Source organism: Lutjanus erythropterus, chromosome 15 (assembly GCF_056507025.1).
Source record: "Lutjanus erythropterus isolate fLutEry1 chromosome 15, fLutEry1.hap2, whole genome shotgun sequence".
Taxonomy (NCBI): domain Eukaryota; kingdom Metazoa; phylum Chordata; class Actinopteri; order Lutjaniformes; family Lutjanidae; genus Lutjanus; species Lutjanus erythropterus.
In genome coordinates, this window is record NC_139331.1 from 4,792,466 (window position 1) to 4,816,647 (window position 24,182).

The window sequence follows — 24,182 nt, forward strand, 5'->3', positions numbered from 1 at the left end:
CATTTTTTCCTTATTATGGTGCATATTGTGTAATATGAAATTATACAAGGTCTCTCACACTGTTGTAGTGTCAAAGTGGACATAATAAAGCAGCATTTGAATTGAATTATGGAGCATTAGAGTCCCCTTGTCTTCTTTAGTGAAGACAGGAGCTATTAGATTGACAACATTTTCATTTTATGTAGCTGCATTGAGGTCTAGGATAAAAAATCCATTACATAAATTGGACTTCACTCTGTGTCATTTGAATTAAGCAACCAGAAAAATTAAAGTACCAGAAGCAAAAAGTTAGTTGTGAAGTTAAATGTATATTCTTTGATTAATACAAGAAGGAACAGCAGTACGTTTTACTTTGATAACAGCAGTAAGTCTGTTAAGATAACTCTCTTGAGTTCCAACTTTGTAACTTTTGAGACTTGTTAAGTTCTGACAAGGAAGAATGGATCTGCGTGCATGCCCGTGTGTGTGTGTGTGTGTGTGTGTGTACACCCACTACTGCTCCTTTTCCTTCTCGTACGTGAATGTAAGTAAAAAATGCATGTCAAAAGTCATTGTGGACTGAAGATTAAAATATTGCAGCTCTTATTTTCAAATGCAAACTACATGCAGACCAGGAAAAGAGCTTGAAAAATACATAAACAGATGCAGAAATAAATATATATTCATAATTGGATCTAAATAAACAGGAATATGTAAAATATAAAAATGTTAATCTTCTCCAAAGTGACATCAGAGGGAATGTATGAATTACTTAGCCACACTTGATTAAATATGTAGGCGTAGCATGTGAGCTAAAGCAGCAGCCAATGGTAGGAATCACTGCAGCTGACCTGCCTGCGATGGAACTCAGCACAATTATGCAGCCAGGCCTCCTGCGCTCATTCCAAACAGGATGAGACACAACTTGTACTCAACGCTTTATGAGCCCAGCAGGGGAAATGAAATCTCTAAGGCGTGGTCAGCCATGTGACCTGCAGGATGTTGGTAAACAGAGGTTTACAGCAACTTTTGTCTTTGATTTACTTCTCTTATTGATTTGAACCTTTTGGGGGTTATAAGAGGGAATGAGTTGGGAAAAAATGCTTGAGGAAGAAGCTCCGACTCCCACTGAGTTGATTAAAGTCCCATGCTGAGACCTAACATGAAAGCAGAAGTCAGACTAAAGAAGAGAGGACTAAAATTACTTCTTGGTAGAAATAAATGATCCGTTTTGACTCTAGAGGTACAAAAATATGCCCTTCTGACAATGAAGAGAGTCACCATCAGGTACTCAATAAATATTGATAAATCTGAAATGACCAGCACTAAAGGATGTAAGGTTATTTCCAGAAAAATCTGGAATATTGTTTTACATTGTTTAGTTGATATATTTATTTATGTATTTATTTATTTGGAAATACTTTATATTAAGGTGTTTTACAATAAGAGTTAGTTAACAGGTAATAAGCTTTTTTGTTGCTTTATTAAAATTTCATTATGCATTTATTAGCAGTTCTTAGCAGATGAAACAAGTGTATAATAAAGGATTAATTAACCTTAATAAGCACTGCTCACACTTTAGATTTGGTACCCCCAAAATGTATGGTTAACTTAACTTAATAAGTGCATAGTTAACTGCTAATAAATGCATAATGACATTACTAGATTTTAATAAAGCAATGACAAAACCTTAGTAAAAGTTTAGGAATGATATAAAAGGTAAGTTTCTTGACTTAAATAAATGTACTTATAAGAATAATAGAATAATAAGGTTTTTATTACAAATTGTTTAGATGTGTTTTATGAGACTGCGTATAGATCTCTTATAATCTGACAAAAAACATGTTTATTGCACTATATAGTCTTATTATCACATTAACGTTAATAGGCATCTTATAAGGGCCTTATTAACTAACTACTGCTTATTATAAGCACTTATTTATTCATTACATCATATTTTCAGCGTAGAAGATTAGATTTTAGTCGGTCCATGAAGAGATATGGACTGTCATGTCAGATGGAAGCTCTTAAAGGAAAATTTCACCACGTTTTAAGTGGCTGTCCAGTCAGTGTTGATGGTAAATGTAGTCGAATGAAGTAATAAAGTGCTCAGTGCTGCTGTATTGCTGGAAAAGATAGTGAGGGTATGCTGCTCTCTAACCAGTCAGAGAGAGTTTGTCACATCCCATGTCTTATTTGCACTGTTTTACCAGCGCAAGGCCCAAAGTGTCGCAGAAAAGGCTAAATGGAGAGGCAAAAGCTTGTACGATTTGGCCCAATTCTGACCTGATTTATTAGCTGCACAATTCATTTTGGAGTTGGACTGAATTTCAGCTTAGTCGGGCATCGTTTGCCATGCGGTGCACAGGGGGGAGCGAGGACCGATCAAATGCTCCCAAATGGCCATTCGGATTAATTTCTGACATGTCGGAAATTTGGTCGGTTGTTGTCAGGCTCTCACACAGTTCAGTGCCTTCTTTCTCCCCGCACAATGGCAAACAGAGCATTTTAAAGTGCCACAGCAACACAATGCATCATGTGGTCAGAAAACTGGACAATAAAAGACTGCTAAAATGTAGTTTCAGCACACACGGTGGCACAGACGATCAAGCCAGCATGTTTCTGCATTGTTAGCATTATTGCTAGCAACAAACCTCTACCTGCCTCTGAGCTTTCAAAAAAATCTGTATTGCTAATTGTCAATCGGGAGAAGTGTGAGCACATTTTAATTTGTTAATATAACATTTTAATTCCAAACAAAGCTACAGCATGTTCAACTCTCTAGTTAAAGGCATGATACTTGTCAAATAAAGAGTGGGGCCTTTATTCAACTCAACACCTCAACTCCCCTGTTTTCTAAATATATCATTTCATATTTTACTGAGAAGTATCCGTTTTTTGGATTTTCCCCTCTTTAATTTTTCTGTCTATACGGTTTGCTGTCAAAACATACTCAAGACGCCCTCCATCCTTGCCTGTTTTTTTTTGATAAATTCAGTATAATGGACGCAGGAGCACTGCAGGAGCGCAGGACACGTGCGACATTGTACACTGACAATAACAAGCGACAAGTGGACAACAAGTCCTCCACTGTCAGTTTAACTGCTGTTTACACCTGTCAGTTGTCTGTCAATGTGAAGTAAAGCCTGTTATGTTGAAAATAAAAGCCCACTGCTCTGCAATAACAAATCCTGGAGTTTGAGTTCAGTGACCCAGTGCCTGTCAAACTCCATTAGCATACTGCTCAATAGTTATAAACATCTATTCCTTTTACGAGATTATTATTTTTTTCTTACGACTCATGAACAGATGCTCGTTCAGTGAACATTCAGCATTAATTTAACTCTGATTAACATGAAAACAAAGACAGTTATTCCAGCCTGGAAAAAGGAATTTCAAAGGAGGACACAGCAGCTGGAGTGTTGTTCTTGGAGACATGAGTATTTTAACTTAAAATGTTTTCTTCATCTCTGATGACATATTGTGGTCATTTAATTACTTAGTACAGAAAAAAATATTACTGATTTCTCCTCAAAAAGTGGTTGGAAATAATTAATGCATGAAAACAGCATTTGTGTTCAAAAGAGAAACCAAGTGCAGAAGAGTGGTGAGTAAGACATCAGCTTAACAGCAAAGTATGCTGGACTGTAATTAATTAATAAGTGAAATGAGTATTGCTTTTAAAAAAAGAGATATTACAAGCAGCAAAGTGGTGACTATGACATGACTGTACTGACAGAATTAGTGCTGTGGAAATGTACATTATGCCAAATTTACCATGTGAGCCATAAGAATACAGATAATTGCACCCCCTCAACATTTTTATATAATGCTTTTATTTGCAATTGATGTTTCTTTAAAGGACCAGTGTGAAGGATTTAGTGAAATCTAGTGGTGAACTTGCAGACTGCAAACACCTTGCATCACCCTCCCTTTCTCAGCATGTAGGAGAAACCTTAAAGTGCCAGCAAAACATGCGAAAAAAGCCAAAGACTCCAAAAGACCTCCAAAGACTAGGGGAAGCTCAGGCATCAGAAACTGACAATACCAACTGACGATGAGTCCTCTACTGTAAGCTGATCAGGTGTTTATTCCTGTAACTTGTCTGTCAATGTAAAGTTAAGCCTGTTATCCTAAAAACAAAAGCCCTCTGCTCTGAAATAACACATTTCACCGCCTGCAAAACTCCATTACCATTTTGCTCAGTTTAACTGTTATAAACATCTATGCCTTCTACACGATTATTAATGATTTCTTACAACTCATTAACAGACGCTTGCTAATTGGCCAAACATTCAGCATGAATTTGAGCTCTGATCAATGTGAAACAGGCAGAAAAATAACAATTAATCCAGCCAAGAATAAAAATTTCAAAGGGGGACACCGTGGCTGTAGCATTCTTGTCAGAGAAGCAAGTATTTCAGCTTAACATGTTTCCGCAATCTCTGATGACACATTGTGGTCATTTCATGATTTATTACAGTAAATATATTACAGATTTCTCCTGTAATAAATCCCTTTAAATCTTCATTTTTTTCAGGCCAAAGCTCAAGCCACTATGAGACCCTGTCATTATCGGAATACTGGCATCTATTCAAGAATAAAGATCATTTATGATAATTTGTAATTCAAGATTCTCTTCAGAACACAATGTAAAACAACTGCATACTGACACATAAGGACAGAAAATCAATAGTTTTCTCTACTTTTGCTATAAATGTCTGTGATTGATCAAATTTTCCAGCTCTACAAATAATAAGATTCATTACTTACTCTTTTCCAGACTCTGTAGACTGCAATAAAACAGTGACTTGTAGTTGGAGAAAGATTCAACTAAAGAAACTCAAGGAATGAGCTACATATGAAGAGTTTTGGGGCTTGTTTTTGAGGATACTTACTGCTCCAAGAGGGCTGCCAGGTTTCTGGATGGTGGCCAGAGATGCTAAGACAAATCTTCTTCCCAACTTCGAATCTTCCATTCGGCTAGGTGGAAAGGCAATAAAAGAAGGTAGAGGTGGGCAAGTGGGTGGAGAAAAAATAAATAAAACATACGTTTAAGAGAAGTTATGACAAGTGGACTGACAGGGAAGTTTGAAACAGCTGAGAGTGTTGAACGAGGAAATATAGACTGCTATCCTGCAACTTTTCAAACAATGAACGCAAACTGAAACAGGAACGTTTTAAAGAAAGAGAAAAAGGAGCTGGACACAGTGAAGAAGGGTCTGTCACAACAATTCAGAGTACGCTGGCTTTTATCAGCCTGTCATTAGTGCAGGTGTCATACAGCTGTCAGAATATAATAAGACATACTCATATTTCTACAAAACCAGTGTTATTCCCTCTGACAGTGTGCTGACAGCCCGGGCTTTGATCTGACAACTGTCACTTCATGTGCTGCAACCAGAAATGGCTGAGGGTTAAATGACATGCTGTCCATTTTCCACTCTTTGATCATCTGATTTGACGTCTCCCTGTTCCGCCTCAGTGGGGGATTAATCAGATGCGATTGAGATGTGGCCTTGATCGGTGTCTTACCGTGAGGAGGATGATGCTGGGGGGCTTCATGGGGTACTCTGGGGGAAGCACGATCCTGCCGTGGTAAACCCCGCCATCAAAATCGGAATCTGGGGGCCCGCGTACAGAGAAGTGCCATTCAAAGAGGTTATCCTGCAGAAAGAGAGAAAAGTCACATTGAGCACATGCTAAAGATACGTCCACCAGGATGGAGCCAACTTTGTGACAACTCATCTCAAGTCTGACAGTGACGAGCCCTGTGGAGCGTTACCCCACAGCTGTTTGTTGTGCTAATGGTGAGCGGTTTTCAATTAATAAGGAAGAAAAAAATTCTACATGAAAACTTTACTATGTATCATAAATTATTCATCTATATCAGGGATTATTTAAGTTTTGATGGTGATGAGAGCCAATTTAGGGAGCCTGCATATGGTTAATGGCTAGAGCTGAACAATTAAAAATTTTTATCAAAATTGCAATGTGGCATTCTGCAATATTTGTTAAAGGAAAAATCAAAAAACTTTTAACTTTAAGTGTTCATTCATGAAAATGGCATCCAAGAGACAAAAAAAGAACTTCCTAATAAGTTTGGAGTTTGATGTTCTGCTTTCACAGATGCATTAAGGAAAATCTGTCATTTTAAAAGCAGACGTAGTGGAATTAAAAGACCAAAGAAACGGGAAAAGCAAGTGCTGTTAATGCCGTGTTACTGGAGGGCTGGACTGTCACAGAAATAAAGAAGAAACGTCCCGATATGAAATTGACTTCAGAGGAAAAAAAGAAATGATTGCCCACAGTAAGGGGCGATTGATGACTGCAGCAGGAGGAGAGAGTTAAGGGGAAGTTTTCATCACAGAGACAGAGGACAGAATAAGTGAGGATGTTTACCTGGACAGAGACTTCATAAACCTACATGTGCAGATATACAGACAATACACCTGACAGCAGGTAATAACTGATCACTGAATCAGTGATCACAGGCTTTATATGTAAAATTACAATTCTATTATAATTTGAAATGTAGTCAAACAGGATAAAGTCGACATAATTATGAAGTGTAATTTATCTTTCAAACTCAAAATGTCTTCAAATTAATGAAATATACAGTCATTAGTGAAAAACTTTGGTTCAGATACCAGCAGACTGACTGTACATGACTCTATGACAGGTCGGGACCACTTGGAAATTTTGTTCGTATCTGAAAGAAAATTAAAAATGCAAGAAAATTGGTGAAAGCAGCAAGTTCTCTCAAATCACTTGTATGCACCACACACACCACTAGAACAAATTTGGTTCTTGCATGAGGCCCATTGAGCTGGGATGAAAAGCTGAGATTCATAACACTAACTATAAAATATCTCTGTCTGCACAATGTCAATGCTGGATGAAAAAAAGTGCAAAACATTATATTTTTTCTTTTTTAATCTGTATAGTAAGAGTCCAGACTAAATGTTTATGAAAAATTATGGAGATCTGAAATTATTAACCAATTGTTCTAGAGGTGTTTTTGTGGGGAATAAAAAAACAGACACCCCTTGTGACTAACAACAAAAAATTGTATGGTAAGAAAAACTGGCACTGTAGGTTCATCCTCTGACTGAATTGAAAAATTTCAACAGATTTGCGCTTAGCTCAGCTAGTACTTTAAATGCTGCAAAGGAAATGATAAAATTCCACTCTGGACATTATTGGGTTAACATTTCTCCATTTCCCCCATGTTAAATGTTACATTGGCAATGCTGCTGTAAACTTTACGTCATGCATCATCTAATGGTGTTATTCTGCTGTTTTATACTTTCTGTGAACTTTAACGCCTATTCATGAGTAAGAAATATCTAAAACTAAGGTTACACATTGCTGTTACAGTCATAATTCATAATATAAGTCGTAATTCATTTCTTCATCCCACACTGAAGCAAAAAATACATTGCCAGTGATCATCTTACCTGTATATGACTCCAGTGAAGAAATAAATCCATGCCATAACTAGTTTAAGTTTTAAGTCAATAACTTTAGTAAAAACACTGATTGTACAGTTCAGGGAAAGGGTTGCTGCAATGATTAGTGATTAAATTAATATGCATCACAGCTCCTTTTTAATTTGAGGTCCAGCATTTTTCTGATCAGGCATCTGACAAATGAAGTCCATTAAATAAGGCAGAAATTAGACTAATTTTGAAATATGCCACTAGTATCATTATGCTAATGTGCTTTATGTGTCTATTCTTCAGGATTATGATTGAATAAAATACTGAAATATTAATGAGACAACTTTTTGATATTTATTTTGGGTTAATTAATTGTTACATTGACAATGGACAAAAACAATTCTTGGAGTAATCAACTAATCGAAAAAATAATCGCTGATTAATTGTTTAAAAAATAATCATTAGGTGCAGCCCTACTGTTGGGCAAATTTGTACTATCTATACTGTTGTCCACCCCTAATTCCCACCTGACAGACACTTTCAATTATATTAATTGTGGAAGTATAGAAATGGAATGATTAAATAATGAAAAATACATGCATTTCATGTGATTTTCGGGGGCCACACAAAATATTTTTGTTGGCTGCCATTGGCCCTGCAGGTTGCACTTTGAAAACCCCTGATATATCAAATGTAAATCGACGCTCTAGGCTGTTTTTGCTCAGTTTTCTCCACTTTTATTTACCGTCTTTTGGCATGACATTCACCACATCTTCAGGTTCATAATCAATCCGTGTGGATGATTTGTTCTATCCGCCCCCTAAATTCACTCTCTGTTCCTCGTTTCTGTCAAGCTTTTACTGCCTTAAACACATTTTTTGGTACCATTAAATACCAAGGCTTCACCATAGCAGAGCTTGTCAGTATTTTTAATAGCTCTTGCACGAATATTTTAGATTCTGTAGCTCCTGTCAGGTATGACAAAGTCAAAATCTTCTTCTCTGCCACGGTAAAATGAAGATATAAGGATTTTAAAAAGACAAGGGAGGAAGGCAGAGCAGAAATGGAAAAAGGATGAACTCAGGGTCTCCCTCTTTCAAAGATCTGATGTCTTCTTGTCAGTGAGCAGTCAAAGAAGCAAGAAACTTGTGTTTTTCACAATTGCTAAAGAGAGACAGAATCCCAGATTTCTTTGTAAAACCATAAACTCTGTGATTGGTTCCCTGCTTAGGCAGCCAGCTGAGTCCTCGCCAGAGAGGTGTGAAGAATTTCCTCATTACCTTCATAACTAAATAATGGAGATACAGCAGCACATTAACACTGAATTCAGAGAGCCTGATGTTGACTCCTGCTTATTTTCAACACTCACGCACACACTCTCACACATACAAGTGAAATCTCTTTGTCAACCCTGGAACACACTGTTAGACTCTAAGATCATCCATCTTCCCTTCAGTCTGTAGGCCCACTTGGTTTTAAAAGCAGTATTTCAGACAGTTTGTCTGGATATTTTGCCCATTATTAACCGGTCTCTGTTTACTGAAATTTTGGCCACCAATTTAAACATGTAATGGTTTACCCCCCACCTCTTATAGAAGCCCTCTCTGGATCCCTCTGTTTAAGCAATTTTAGACTTTTAACTTCTAAGCTGCAATCTTTATCAACATTTTTACAAACTCAATTGATTTCTTCTGTGAACAACTACTACTTTTCAGTGTGGGTTTTGCTCTCTACAACACAGTGGGACTGCTCTGGTGAGTCACCAATGACTTACTGCTTGCTGCAGACAGAGGCCTGTAACTCCATTTTAATTCTCCTTGACCTCAGCTCTGCCTCTGACCCAGCCATCTGGGAAACTCTGTTGGCATCAGTGATGCGCCACTGGATTGGATCATCTCCTAGATCCTTCTCCGCTAAGCCTGGAGATGCCTCCTCCTCTGGTGTGCCTCTCTTTTGTGGAGTTACCCAGAGGTCTATTCTGGATCCCCTCTTATTTCATATATATATATATGCTACTTGTGCCTCTGTTTTCATTGTCACATGAGTGGTACACAAGTCTGTGTTCTATTATAGCCTGTGTGTCTTTTATTATGTCTTGCCTAGCTGAAATTGAGAAGTCCAGTTTCAGCGTGAGACATATTGGACTCCTGTGTAATTCCTTCATATATATGGGCAAAGGATAAAATCCACAACAATCATCTCACACAGTACCTAACTTAGGTGGATTTTACCATCATGTATGGAATTAATATGTAGATGCCTAGCTGAAATAAAGAAGTGAATGTCTAAAACTTGAATTATTCCAAATTAGAAAAAGTTATAATAATTTGAGTGGTAACTCAGTGGAGTTCAGGCATCTGCCAAGCAATGTGGTGATGGTGAAACCCCTCCAGTTGAAGATGAAACAAAACTTCTTTATGGATGTCAGTTTTAGAGCCACAACGAAACCAAAATGAGGCCTGCGACAGACTAGGAAAGCCTAACTTGCAACCACTAATGTTCCTTTTCAAAAAATCTTTGAATCACCACAACCACAAGAGTTCCTCCAGCATACAGTCATTAATGTTCAAAAGATATTACGCTGATGGATCCAGTGGTGTGAGACATTAGCAGTGGACAGAACAGACACTCGCACACTCAGACACACAACAAGCACATGATCTCCTCCAGGCTTACTCCTGGGCAAAGAGATAATTGGCCACAGCACTTGCAGCATTAATGATCTGTCATGTAGTCTGGGTGCCCTATCTTATAATGTAAAAAAAAGACGCTTGTAATCTAGTTTTGACTGAGACTGTCTTTTGATGCTCAGGTGACTAAAGTGGTGCAGTCTTCCTTCAGGTCATTTCTTTCATCTACAGATCAAGACAAGGTCATCCAGGCTTTTATCTCCTCCAGACTTTACCACTGCAGTGCACTTTATTCTGGTATCAGCAGGTGAAACATCCAAAGACTGCACCTGATATAAAATGCTGCTGCTGACACATTCAGATAATCACACCAATCCTTCCTGACTTCTACTGTTTACTTGTCAGATTTAGCATTGAGTTTAAGATTTTACTGCTCATTTTCAGAGCCTTGAGTGGTCAGACTCGCTCCTCTTTCTGTGATCCGCTAAATCCCTGTGTGTCTCGCTGCTTGAGATGCTCCAGCAGGGCCCTGCTAATGGATCCAAAATCTTAACTTGTCACCAAAGGTGACAGGGCCTTTGCTGTCTGAGCCCCTGAGCTGTGGAACTCAGCAAAATCAATATCCTCTTTTAAATCTCTTCTTAAGTCACTTGTCTTAACTGAATGTAATTTTTAAGATTACTTTATGGACTGTTTTTACTTTTACTATTTGTTTTTATTTATACTGGCACTATACAGGCACTACAGTACAGTAGTGTCTGGTGGTAAACTTACTTCCAGTGGTTGGGCGTGGTAGTGCTCTGTGGGATCCCTCAGTTCAGCAGCCTCTTTCATCAGCCTCTTTACCGCTGGTTATTCAAAGGAAACAAAGACAAAAAAAGAAAGCTGAGGTTAGTACATTCAGGCTTAATAAGTTCACATTTTGTTCATGATCATTTCAGCTAATATCTTCAGTGTTTGCAGCAGCCACCATGTCTTATGTGTGAAATAGGGCATCACAATTAATCACAATCACAATAAAATTGCAATATGGCCAAGTGCAATATCCAAATCACAGAACCAGAACCAAATGTTTGTTTGGTACAGAACTAAATGAATATCACTTTACCATGATTTTTAGTTTAGTTTTTTTTTCAGTGAACCTGAAAATTGTAATGCAAAACTGGTCATTCCCACTACTCGTGTTGCATATTACATCACAACATTGATCAAAGTAATATGACTTTGTTTTTAGTGAACTGTAAAGCCCTAGTGTGAAACTACAATTCTGCAGCACAGTTACAGGCCAACATCACTAGGATACCTTCTGGTTGGCTGGTCAGTTGGTTGGTTGTTATGCTTTTGTCCAACCATTTTTTTTTAAGATTAGTTTTTGCCTTTATTTGATAGGGACTGAGGGGGCTGAGCTGAAGACCAGATGGGAAAGAGGGTCGAGAGAGAGGGGATGACATGCAGTAAATGGCCACAGGTGGGAGTCAAACCAGTGGCCGCAGCAGAGGACTGATGGCCTCAGCACAACCAAACATTTTCAGAGGCGGGACAGATGATTCATTTTATTTTTGAGTGACAGGCTATATCAAGTTAGAAATAACACCGATTATAAATAAAATTTAAACATATTTTACACAACAAATGTGTTTCTGTTTTAATAATCATATGGTACTGGACTATATAAAACACCCCTGTTATTACAACATTTAACTCATCCAATCTAGCAGAAACTGCAAGGCCTAACTTAGCCTATTGAACATTTACTGGGACAGAAGAGCTAAGTGGATAAAGTTGATTGTTGATGACATTTTACTGTTTTTTATTTTTATTTTTTTTGGTGACATTCAGCTGATAACAGTTCAGACTCAATGATGGCTGTCTGTGACCTGACTTTAAACTTAGAAGCTGTAAGTTCAGCCATATTTTATGTTGTTTTACAGTTTATTTAGTAGGTTAGCCAGTTGCATAGCTAATGTGGCTGAAGCCTACTCCTACATGCTGGGGTGATGGTGGACCAAATGGATGTTGTATAAATGAGGCACAGTCAAGATAAACTGTGTGAATGTTAAGCCTTATTTGAAGCAATGAAATCACAAGAGTAGTAGGCTAAATGACAGTAAATGTTTTTTTCTGTTGTTTTTGGTGGAAGGTTATGCTGCAGCGCTAGCTCAGCTAACTTTAGCATTGTTGGCCCATTCTCCTCCCAGTATGTGTTGCTGCTCTAGGTAAATTTGCTTGATAGAGATGGCCTGCGGGTAACATTGTATGTGTAAAAAAGAAAAGGTCAAACTGCCGGAATTCATTTCATTTTAATGTCATTGTCTAATTTTGATTAGCACCCATTTAGGCACCACAGTAGAGAGCACTCATTGCACTGTGGCCAATTTAATTACTCTCATGATAGCATGCAGATTTTCTTTCCCCAGTTGACTGCTTAGAGTCTGGGTAGAATTCCAGTCAACCAAAATTTTCTTCTGTTGACTACAGGCCGAGACATTCCTGATTTCCCGATGCAGAGGGCTGTGAATGTGCCGCTCCTCTGGGTAACACAACGTTAACACAGATGGACAGATGAGAGAGCATGCAGAGCGACTGGGCTACATGCACTGGCAGTGCACAAGTCTCTGCTAAAAATCACACTGACTGTCACACTCATTCAGACAGCAAGGATAAAAGGGCTGAAACAACAATGCTCTTTCAAATGTGCAATCCAAAAAATCTCAGTTTAAAACCACCTTTGGCACTTCTGTTTCTTCATAGCTATTCAGCAAGACACTTTTGTGTCACACAGTCTCCCACTAAGCCCTTTGTGTGTGGACTGGCATGATTAAATCACGAGTCTTTGGTTAAGAAACAGATTTTAATACTTGAGAAGCAGAACCTAAGGCACATATATGTATTTACAGCCAAATTGTAACAAGATTTTCTGTGGAGATTTTGTTCCCAAATTTCCTTGTTCCATAAGGATATTTCATCATGTTTTATTAAGAGGCCTCGCTGGCTTTCTTTTTTATTTTTACTCCTGTGTTAATTTGCAGTTCATGCAAACTCAGCACTTCCTCCATGTTTACCTGTTGTCTTGATAAACTCATTTGGCTGCTTGTGATTTCCCTTTTTAAAAGCAATATTCATTTCACTTACTAATTAATTACAGTCCAGTCTACTTTGCTATAAAGCTGCCGTCACATTAAAAGGTTTCCAGCGTCTCAGAGGCCATACCACCTCCCCTTTCCTTAATAAGCTTTTAATGCAACACAAATCATCTCCCACAGGTAAAGAATAAAAGAAGAGCTGTGAATGAGACAACTCTGTGCTGGTGCTTTTATAACTTTTTGTGCAGATAATTGTTATCCTTAAATACGAAGACTGACATTTTCCTCAGTCTCACCAAAATGAATAATCAACTGACTACGAAAGCAATTGTCAGATTAATCCATAATGGAAATAATGGTTGGATCCTGTCCTTCTGCCCAGGATAAGTCACATGTATCTGACTTGAGTCAGACTCACAAATTTGACGATTTAAGATTACCAAAATCAAAAGGCTTGCAATTCAGCTTGGACTTTAAACACTAATAATTCATGATTTCACTCTGACTTGAACCTTTTGAGATGAAAGTATGTGATACCTTCCCCCAAGCCCAAAGATTAAAAAGTCTGTTATTAAAATAGGGTGAATCCCCAAATTAATTTCCTGAATCAACTAACGTTAACACTATTTATTCTCAGCAAGTTGACACTGAACTCACTAGATCCACTTTCTTTGAACCAATCAACAGTATCCAATCAAGCTGCAAACCATGAAGAACAAACGTTACATTACTGAGCCAAAAATAATATAATTCTTGTACAAAAATTATGTGGTGGTCAACATAAAACTAACTGCAGTATGCAAAACGTGCAGGCTGATAATTCCAGAGGGAGATGCAGCAACTTTCAACATTTTAAGTTGCAGTAAGTCCAGGCTCTGATAAAAATCTTGTTTAAGGAATCGAAACTTGAAGTGCAGGACTTGGGACCAGGCAGTCTTGACTTGGGACTTGAGTGCAAAGACTTACTTGTGATTTGCAAAACAATAACTTGGTGCCACTGCTTACTTCTAGTACCACTACTGCTATTAATAGCAATAATATATTATATTTTTTATGGCTGCACAATTAATCGCAACATTATCAAAATCACAATATGGCAATATAGTGCAGTAGCCAATTCACAGAAACAGAACCAAATCGCAATTTCTTAAAAACGGAAAAATGTATGTCAAACAGCATTATAATGAACTACTGTCTAGTATTGTACTGTAAAGTGCTGCAGAGATGCCCTCACCTAAAAATGCTGTTCTTCAGATAAAAGCAAACATAATTATTTGGTACAGACCTCAATGTTACATCATCACAATCTAAATATTCTTTTTTCAGTAAAAGTGAAAAACATAATGCAAAAAATGCCTACTAATTGTATTGCATATCGCAATTGCAATTTCAGTCAAAATAATCTCAATAGGACTTTTATACCAGATCATGCTGCCCTAATATCATTACTATTATTCATAATAATACTGACATTATATTACATAAGAATATTACTTTAATACTGAGCATTAAAGCATTCACATTAATAATAACAACTCTCAAACAGTGACTGCAAAGAAAGAAAGACAGGATGAATAAACTCAATTGATGCCATCAGTCCATTTTGTGAATGTATGGATGGACACATACCAGAGCTGAATCCACGTCGGTCAAACTGAAAGACTGCTAATGAGTTGCTTCTAAAAGATGAGCAGATGATTAGCAGATGACAGCAGAGCCAAGATCCTGCTGCACACTACAAACACAGCTGAACTTGTAACTCGGGCTCCAGGCAGAAAGAAAGTAAACAAGTTATTTTTTTTTTTTTTTGTATTTTGAGGGGTCAATCTCTACCCGTGGCATCATTTTGTGAGTTGATGTGCAGACGCAACATGCTCTCAGAATGAGGCGCCAGAGAAACATCTGCTGGCATTAACCCTTGTGTCATGACCCAGCCCGCAACACATTCAGGCCTTCTGGGTTAATCTGAATACACACAGCCTCGTCACTCTTGGAAGGGTGGTTACACAATTCCAGCTGGTGAAGGTGGTGATGCCGGCATTTATGACGGGGGGGTTACTCACAGTCCTGGCAGCAAAGGACACAAACATGCTCTTTGATGCTGACTACTGAGTCCAAGAGGTGAGTGCTCAAAGCACATTGAGGACTCCATCTTGGGCAAAGCTTGGGGTTAAATATCCCATCATGCCTTAACACAAGGTCATGAGTCACACAGCAGGTGCTGATGTCACAGTCTCAGCCTCATGTTGACAATGACATTGACATCGCAAGTTCCATGGAGCTGTTGAGCTAGCGGACAGCAAGGTCAATTTGCTTGGTTTGGCACTCTTACGGGCAGCTGTTAGAGCTCCAGCTATCACTACCAGCCTGCTGCAAGAGGAAACAGGATAGGGCTGAAAATTGCAAAGTAATTGTGAAAAGGAAAGCGGAACTAAGAGGTATTCATGGAGGCAAAATTGGTTTGGAATCCAATCGAGTGCGGGCTGCTAGGGTGTTGAGCTGGAAATGGAGACTGTGAAATGAACACAGAAGAAGAGGACGAAGGGCAGCAGCGGGGATGGGTGGGAGGGCAAATAACAGGGATGAAGGCGAGGCGAGCTGAGAGGATGTGCAGGCTGCAGGGGGGGGAGCGAAGCAGTGGAGCAGAGAGATGGCCTGACACCACGCGGCTTTCAGGGCACGTGTTCCGTCTGATTCCGCCCGAGGACAGACACTCTTCAGTGAAGATGTGAACCAAACACAGTAATCCCACATTGGACACACAAGGAGAATGGGGGACGAGTCTGGATGTGTGTGTGTGTGTGTGTGTGTGTGTATGTTTGGCTTCCCCCGCCTCATCATGTTTACACAAGAGTACAGGGGGTCACGGAGTGCTAGCAGTCTTACTCAAGCTTAAAATTATTAAGACAAGGGGGCAGATGAGAAAGTGATCCTGTGTAAGAAGAAATTCAACCTCCATGCATCAGCCTACTAAAACATCTTGGCCTGAAACTGATCAACATACACCTCATGATCTGGCAGTTTTGCAATGCAAAAATCCTTCAGTCGATTGTATCCCAGGGTGATGAAACTCTGAAATGTTTTCCAAGTTTTATAACAGGAAAGGAGCCAGGATTTCTGCCTTCTGTCTTCAATGTAAAACTCTACCCACATTAATGCAAAACTCTACCCACATTTGCCAGCTGACATACTGTAGACGTCTATTTCACTGAGAGACAACTCCAAAACAGAAGAGACCTGAGCTGGGCTGCATTTCCGTTAGAATGATAAGATCATCTGCACGATGCCTGTCATGTTGTGGGTTTGATTCCAGCTTCTAATGACGTGCCTTCTCTCATTCCACATATGTATGCATACATAATTCCACCTTCATCAATGACAATCTGTTGGGTTTTCTGAAAATGTTAAGCTTCAACGGAAACCCAAAATACGACAAAGCTGTTTGCCCATGTGGCACCGCACACAAGAGCCAACAAATTAAATAACAGACAGGAAGCTTAACTGTGCAGTGATCTGTGAACAGCTGAACATGCGGCTGCAGCGCTCCTCACTGTGAGCTCCATCCGTCACAAGTGCAGACTTAACATTTCAAATTTACAAATGCTGAGCCAGCTGTAGGTGGGGCAGCCTCCTTGCTGAAAAGACTAACCCACAACCGGAAGGGGGCAAATGTGACTCATGTGAGTGCGATCAGCCTACGCGTCCATCAGCTGCTGCCTGCAAAAGTTATCACACAAACTTATCATCTGTCAGCAGGGCAGTGATCGCAGACAAAGAACGGTTTAGAACGAGTACTTAAATATCAGTTACAATATCTGGAATACAAATTGAGTATTGAATATGTTAATCAAAGCCTAATTCTTTCAAATCCTTTATTGAATGCAATTAGTTTTCACTTCCAACAACTTTTGCAAATGACTTAAAGGTCCAGTGTGTAGGATTTAGTGGCATCTAACTGTGAGCTTGCAGATTGCAAACTAGGGTTTGGCGATCGGATGAATATATCACCTGGACGAATTGATGATGGGCTGAATCCATCACCGGCTGTTTTTTCGGCCTATTGTCATGCTGATATTTCTAGGGCCAAATTTATATCGTTTCTACCGTCATACGGTGTATACCGCGCAGCCCTAGTTGGTTGGAAAACTTTAACATATCACCCAACCCTACTGCAGACATCACTTCTTACCACACTGGAAAACACAACTGGACCACATCGAGTATCCTACCAAGTCCACGTTCAAAATGAATATTTTACAAATGTTGTCTAAGGGTATGTCAGTTAGGCTGCTCTTGGAAAAACTGTACCCCTTTCCTTTAAAACTTTCCATAAGAAGACAGAATTTTTCTCTGAAATTTACTCCAGCATTTCTTCTCTTCCACGTCATGTGCATGCCAGGAAACCACATTTGGTCTTAAAACAGGTTGTGATAACAAAAAGTGGAAAAGGCATGAAAAATTGGAGAGAAAATGGGAGAAATATGGGAGAGTAGAGACAGTGGGAGGAAACCAGGAGAGGTCGATGGAAAACTATCGCCTCCCCAGAAAATTGGGAGAGTTGGCAAGTCTGCGTCTCACTCTCCTCTTCCAAGCGAGAATGTGAACCTATGGTAGGGCTGCTGAAATACTGCACTATTGACAAGCCAAGCAGGGAAAGGCAAGCAACCACAACAACAGCTATGTTCATGTTTTTTTCATGAGGCCTTCTTGTTTTACACTTCAATGCCAATGAATGAATCAATGCTTAAAAAAAAATGGACAAGCAATACGAGGGCCAGTAATGGTTTGAGCTCAATGATGGATCAATATCAATATCAATATCACAAGTTTTGCCATGCTTTATGTTATTTTTTGTTAATTTGGTGTAATTTCGTAGGTTACCTGTATTTCGTAGGTGCCGCTTTGTTGGTATTGGGAAGCCAGCCAGCTCTGCTCTGTGATCTTTGTCACCTGTGTGTGTGTGTGTGTGTGTGTGTGTGTGTGTGTATTTCTGTAAAGTTACTTGATGGATAAGGCCTGACGGTAAAGATACAGCAAGGTGCGAAAAAGAATGGTCAACTTGCAAGAATGCACTTAGCACCCAGCAGCTAGCTTGCTCAGACCAGTGAGGTGATATCCACAAAAACCATTAAACATAGTGTTACTGCATCAAATTACTTCATTTTTAATTAATGGAGTAAGAGAAGAAAGGCGCTGCTGACCCAAACTAAATACCTGCAGGGGAAACTACATCATTGCGACAACTGTAAAATCAGAGCAAGGTTGCCAGGTCTGCGTTTTTTCCACAGAATTGGGCAACTTTTGAAGTATTGCCACAGGATGAATTTTTTGTCCGCTGGTTGGTGGAACTATTTTGCATGCAAATTACTTTTAACAATATCTATAAATACACATCCATATTGGAAATTATATTATTTATTTATACTACCACACTGAGTCCAAAAATCAACACATACACATACAGATCTGGCACAAGTCACATGCATGCCCACATAAATACAAACAAGTACAATGCGAATAAGCTTAATGCCTGCCAGTGCCAGTTTTAATGGCTGTTGGGCCTGTTTTGATGTATCATTGAGCCGGTTTTGTCACACAGACCTGGCAACCATCAGAGGGACTTTTCTTGTGGATTAGTGATGGAAAATGAGAATCTTGTGATTTTCTTTACTATTGTACATATACACAAAGCAATGTCAATGCTGAAATCATGTATCATGCAGCCCTAAATCCTGGTATACATTCTCAAATCACAATTTCAATGTGAAATCAAATGAGCAACCAACTCCACAATGTATGTTTATACCAAGGCACAAACACACCAAGCCAAATTACAGAGCCTGAAAATATTCTACAGTCTAATGAGAGGTCTCTGATGGCACGCAATATTTTGAAAAACTTGCTATAATGAAATGACAATAAAACACAAACTCTGTCAAAACCGAAGGAAGGTTCATTTTTGATTATCTAGCTCAGACTATTCTGTGTGAAGTGGCTTCTCATGCTAAAGAAAAATAAAAGATGAAAGCAATGGAAATTCTCTGCAGGTATAAAAGAGCCAGAACATTGTAAAGGAGACTTTAATGTTGGGCTCAAACACAGCAGTATGATCCTCAGAGTTCCAAAAACACCAAAAGTTGAAGCAGCTAGTAGCCAGGAGTGCAAGAATCAAAACCAAAGTGTCCTCAAGGTGTTTGGGAGACCACAGAATTGTTATGCAAGAGAGGAGAAGAGAGCGGCGCTCTGAATGAAATCCAGAGCAAAAGAGAAAATTTTTGACAGCAATTAGAATGAAAAGAGGAGAGAGTGAGGACTGAGCCAGGAGAAGGTGGTGACGTGAGGTACCTCTCAAAATGAGTCCTTAACCTACGACGGAAGCTACAGAGTCGCTGTGACTGGAGAGGAAAATGTCATTCAGCCATTGAGGACTCTGGTGGGAAACTTTGAAAAAGCTGATTGATATGCTGCTCTTATGTCTGTTGTGAGTGTGCTGTCAAAGATGGAGAAAACGGAAGGACACGTATTGCATTGCTGAGTGTGTAGAGGAAACTGAAAGCTGTGGAGGTCTAATCACTGCGAGTGTGTGTCTCTGTCTTAGTATTAGTAGGTGTATTTTATTGTTATGGTCCTACACGTTTTCCATTTCCTAATGCCAGAGTTTATTTGTGAAGTTAAATCCTTTCCTGCTTTAACAGATTTTCGCCTTTAATCAATGCTGTATGCTGATGGAACAGTAGGTGGTATTATGAATGCTAACTAGGCCAGATCGCTTTGGATTTTTCTTCAAAACAACAAATACCTCAATTTAGTGAAGCGTTCGGCTGTGCAAGCACAGTTAATATGCAATTATGTAATTACATGTGTGTTGGGAATCTGGGACATATCTGCAGCATTTTGAATATTTTTGTAAACCTTTAAAAATCACCCCAACTTTTCCTAACCTAGAAAATTAACATTGCGCCCTTATTGTTGAACAATTTGAGTGAAAAATGTTTTCTATAATTAAATCATACTTTGTTTCTAAATGAAGGTAAAACAACATAATTGCCAGGTGTAAAGGTCCTCCCAGGGTTCAAACCACTCAGAGAGTAGTCAACTTCTACATTAACTCGACAACTTTTCTATTACAAGAGTTGTACTGAGGCACAGCTGTGCCTCACAGGGATAGTTTGGATTTTCTGGAGTGTGGTTGTATGAGGTACAGAGAGGAATGCCAGCACAGAAGCTAAATAATGTATTGCTCTGGACAGGGTCGGCAGCAAAACATATTTTAGCCACTTTAAAAAAACAGCCATCTAAAAAAAATCTGTATCATTTTAAGTTATATTTAGAATATGTTCGCCACTTAACCTTGCTGTCAAAAGGGCTCTTCCAATGGGAGAACACTGTTATATAAGCCAAAAATCGCTCTCACCAAAGCAACCAGTCTCCTTACACTAAAACACTAATTTAACCTTGCAGAACATGGTGGTTGCTGGTCTACTGCTGCCTTGATCAGTTAGTTTGTGTTATTGTGGGACTTCTGTGTTTTAAAAGGGTGGTTCGGATTCACCGAAGTACCACTTAGGCTTGGGCAATGTCTACCAAATTTGCACATGACAATGTCCACAGTGAAACATTGTAATGGATAATGATATCGCTGCTGGGTCTAAAAGGGCCTTTGTCACAGCACCACATGTCCAGAACTTTATTTTCTCTCCCAGGTGTCAAAAACAGAACTTAAGCAACAACTCTATGGAAACTTGGAGGAGACACACTACGTCACTTTCAGCTGTGAGTGGGTACCACCCTTGTCATATGAGTCACCAAGGGGAGGTGACACATCGCCGATATGACCAGTTGTGAGAGAGACTGGGCTGCCCTGCAATCCGTTGGTGTTCTTGGACCCACACCACAGCAACACACTGCCCACTGTCTAACCTCTTCTCAAATATTACAGTTAGCTTACACAGAGCAGTGTGTCTTTTTCTACAAATCCATTTGATGAAGTGTAAATAGCACTATACAGACATGCAGAGAGCATGATATCCTCTCAACTCACAGAATCAATGTTAATTAGCTACAGCTGAGTAACTTTACCACCAACAGTTGTCATTATGTCTTTTATTATTATTGTTTCCAATTAAAACTTCCATTTCCAACAGGTTAAGAAATTGTTAATTATGTATAATTAAATGGCTAATATTGCAATTTGACAATCCCACTTTCAAATCCCACTTTCAAATCAAACGATTAGTCAGCCCCAACAAGCAGGGTCCAAACTTAACTCTTTGGTCTATATCTATGGGTGGTAAAGTGAGAAAATTTGCCAGACAAAATATTTTTCCTCATCCATAAAAGCGCACAAGATATAATGTCATTAACAACTCTCCTCATCCACCCTACTTCTCTGTAAATTTTCTTTTAGTTGTATTTCTGCCATGCTCTTCATTTTTCCTTATAGGCTGATCTTTTCCAGCAACTTCCCACCACATACTTGCAGACTTGCTTTACAGTTAGTGATCACCACTGGTACCTCTGTGGTACCAGTGATATTGGTGCTCTAGCCGGGTAGGTGGGCAATAAGATTTTCAAACCGGTCACCATCAGTCAAGCATCCGGCAACTGCCAATATACTGTCCCTCAGAGTTCCAGCTGTCCGAACAGCAAGTTTGCCACATACTTTTGACAAAACAAAATGACAAAATGAAATATTCTTACACATATTTTTAGAGATGCACCGATTGCAATTTTCTTAGCCAATTCCGATTTCCGGTTTTTATAAAGGTCTGACCTGTCGATTCCGATTTTGATCGATTCCGATTTTCAGTCTTTCTAAGAACTGGAATTGACAGCATTCACAAACATTTTTGCAACTTTTCTTGTAAAAATTAAATTAAATGTTCATAATATGACACTGACTATTAAATATTCATTAAATGCTATTTACATTTTCTCCAAAGTCCTCCAGGTTACAGCCAGACCTTATTATAGTTTTACATTAAGATTATGAATCAGCTGAATGTGATGACTCACGAAAATCCGCGATATCATGGAATCTCTTGGGATTTCGTGGGACGCGATTTCACGTGATCTCCTGTTGAAGCAGATGTAAACAAACCAGAGACGGATGCGATGCAACAGTTTGCTGCAGTAAAACTTTGCCGTGAGAAAAACAGACACAGAAGTTAAAGGAGTCTGGATGAGAAAATGTTTGAGGAGACACATCAACACAGGTTGTTTATTCTTCATCCAGAACAGGAGGTGAGATTTTAATTGTCCCTCTGTGAACAGCAGTCTGCTGCTAGCTAACATTAGCCTGAAGAGCTACATAGTTTACAGCTGTTTTGCGACATTGTCAGCTGCTCTCTCTCATTGTAGACTGTCTTCTCTTTATCTTGTTCTTGGAATCTGTCTCTGACACCAGCTTCAAGCAGACATGTATCAGAGTGTGTAGCTGTTATCAGCGCTGCGTTGACGTCACGGTCAGTTTGTCTGCTGCGCGTATGACGTGACCATCGTGCAGAACACATGTGTGACAATGACGGGCACAGAATCGGATATGTGACGCTGACAGGCTGGTCACCGGTCAGGGCCGGTCACGCTGAAAACCGGCCGGTTCTGGTCTCTGGCCGGTCAATCGGTGCATCTCTACATATTTTACTTAATAAACGGAAAATTACAATTGCAAAAACATCTCTTTTACCAAACGATGATGAGCTTAAGTTTCTTGTTAACTCGTCGTAAAACACGCTTCATTCAAACTAGACAGAACAGCAAAATCCGTGCAAGTTTTGGGCCCTGGTTCCAAGCCTGTGTAGGAAGTCTGGATCATACAGCACGGTGCAGTGAATGGCTCAGAGTTTCTATGCTTCTCTTTGTTTGTACTGTATACATTAAGTGTAACTTCAGAGTATGTTATATGCCTGTTGCCCAAAGCGACAGCAAGCTTGTCGTGTGGCCTAAGCTGTCTTGACAGCACAGGGAGTAGCGGTCTCCTCAACAACTACCCAGCAGGCCTCTGCACACGCCGGTAGCACTGGGCCTCATTCCCACAGCAGCAGGAACAGCCAATGAGGCATCTAGCTACACACTGTGGCTGCATGGAGGAGGACTGACTGTGTGGAAAAGACAGACTCCAGAGTGTCCAGAGTGTCATCCTCCTTCCCACACTTACCTATCTCCACATAAGGTCCGCACACATGTTGTTTATCTGATCCCTCAACTTTTTTCTTACCTCTCAAAAGAAAGTGGCATTTTTTCTTTGTCTGAGATTTTCTAGTTTCTACTGGTGGGATGGGTTAGATGGAAAAAGAGAGGTTGGGGGGGGGGTGAGGAGGAATGGGGCGACTGAGAGAGCTCTAGCTAAAAGCTATTCAGGTTAAAGCATCCTCTCTATCTTCCTGGCCACCAGTTAGCCATGATTTTCCACTTGGGGAATCCATCAGTGCCCTGCAGAGTGGAATCAGAGCGCTCAGAGGTGTGATAGGCTATCAGGGCTGGACAGACACTTCAGAATGAGAGATGAGTCACTTGGGAGAGTCAGCTCAGTGCCTCATCCACCAGTATCTTCTGGGATGGCGGCTGGCAGCTCCAGCTTTGATGCCAGGGCCAGTGGCAGCTCATACTCAGCCTTGAGACTTCTTGGGTCATGGACAAGATATCCTGGTGTCTAGACCAAATCTCAGAGGGAGATGTCTGATCTCCCATGTCAAGTTATCCATCAATCCATCTGTCTGTCTAGCCAGCAATACATCATCATAACTTCTTATCCTTTGAGGACTTTATTTTTGTTTGGGCCAAATCTGATAATTAGGGCATGTAAGGTAGAGCCTCACTAGCAATGGAGTTTTGAGGCAAATGCACGTATTTAGGGCTTTAGCTTTTAACAGCAAACAGCACACCTATCTCTCAACAACAGACCCCAGTCTTGCTTGTTTTATTTGAGATAATAAACATACCTTAACTACATGACCAGGGTGAGTGGAGCACAATTTGTTTACTGTAGCTTGTCTGCGCTGAAAACACCTACTATACCTACATCTACCCGGGGCTATTTAGCTTCAGCA

At 39.6% G+C, this 24,182-nt stretch overlaps 1 protein-coding gene across 1 annotated transcript in view; it reads right to left on the minus strand.

Annotated features, from left to right (window-relative positions):
- ube2j1 (ubiquitin-conjugating enzyme E2, J1) overlaps nt 1-24,182 on the minus strand; it is a 59,642-nt gene that overhangs the window by 24,321 nt on the left and 11,139 nt on the right. Inside the window, exons 2-4 of the mRNA XM_084737283.1 lie at nt 10,826-10,899; nt 5,515-5,646; nt 4,878-4,962 (exon numbers count right to left, since the gene is read on the minus strand). Of these exons, the coding sequence (XP_084593409.1) occupies nt 4,878-4,962; nt 5,515-5,646; nt 10,826-10,899 (291 nt within the window). The remainder of the gene's footprint in view (nt 1-4,877; nt 4,963-5,514; nt 5,647-10,825; nt 10,900-24,182) is intronic.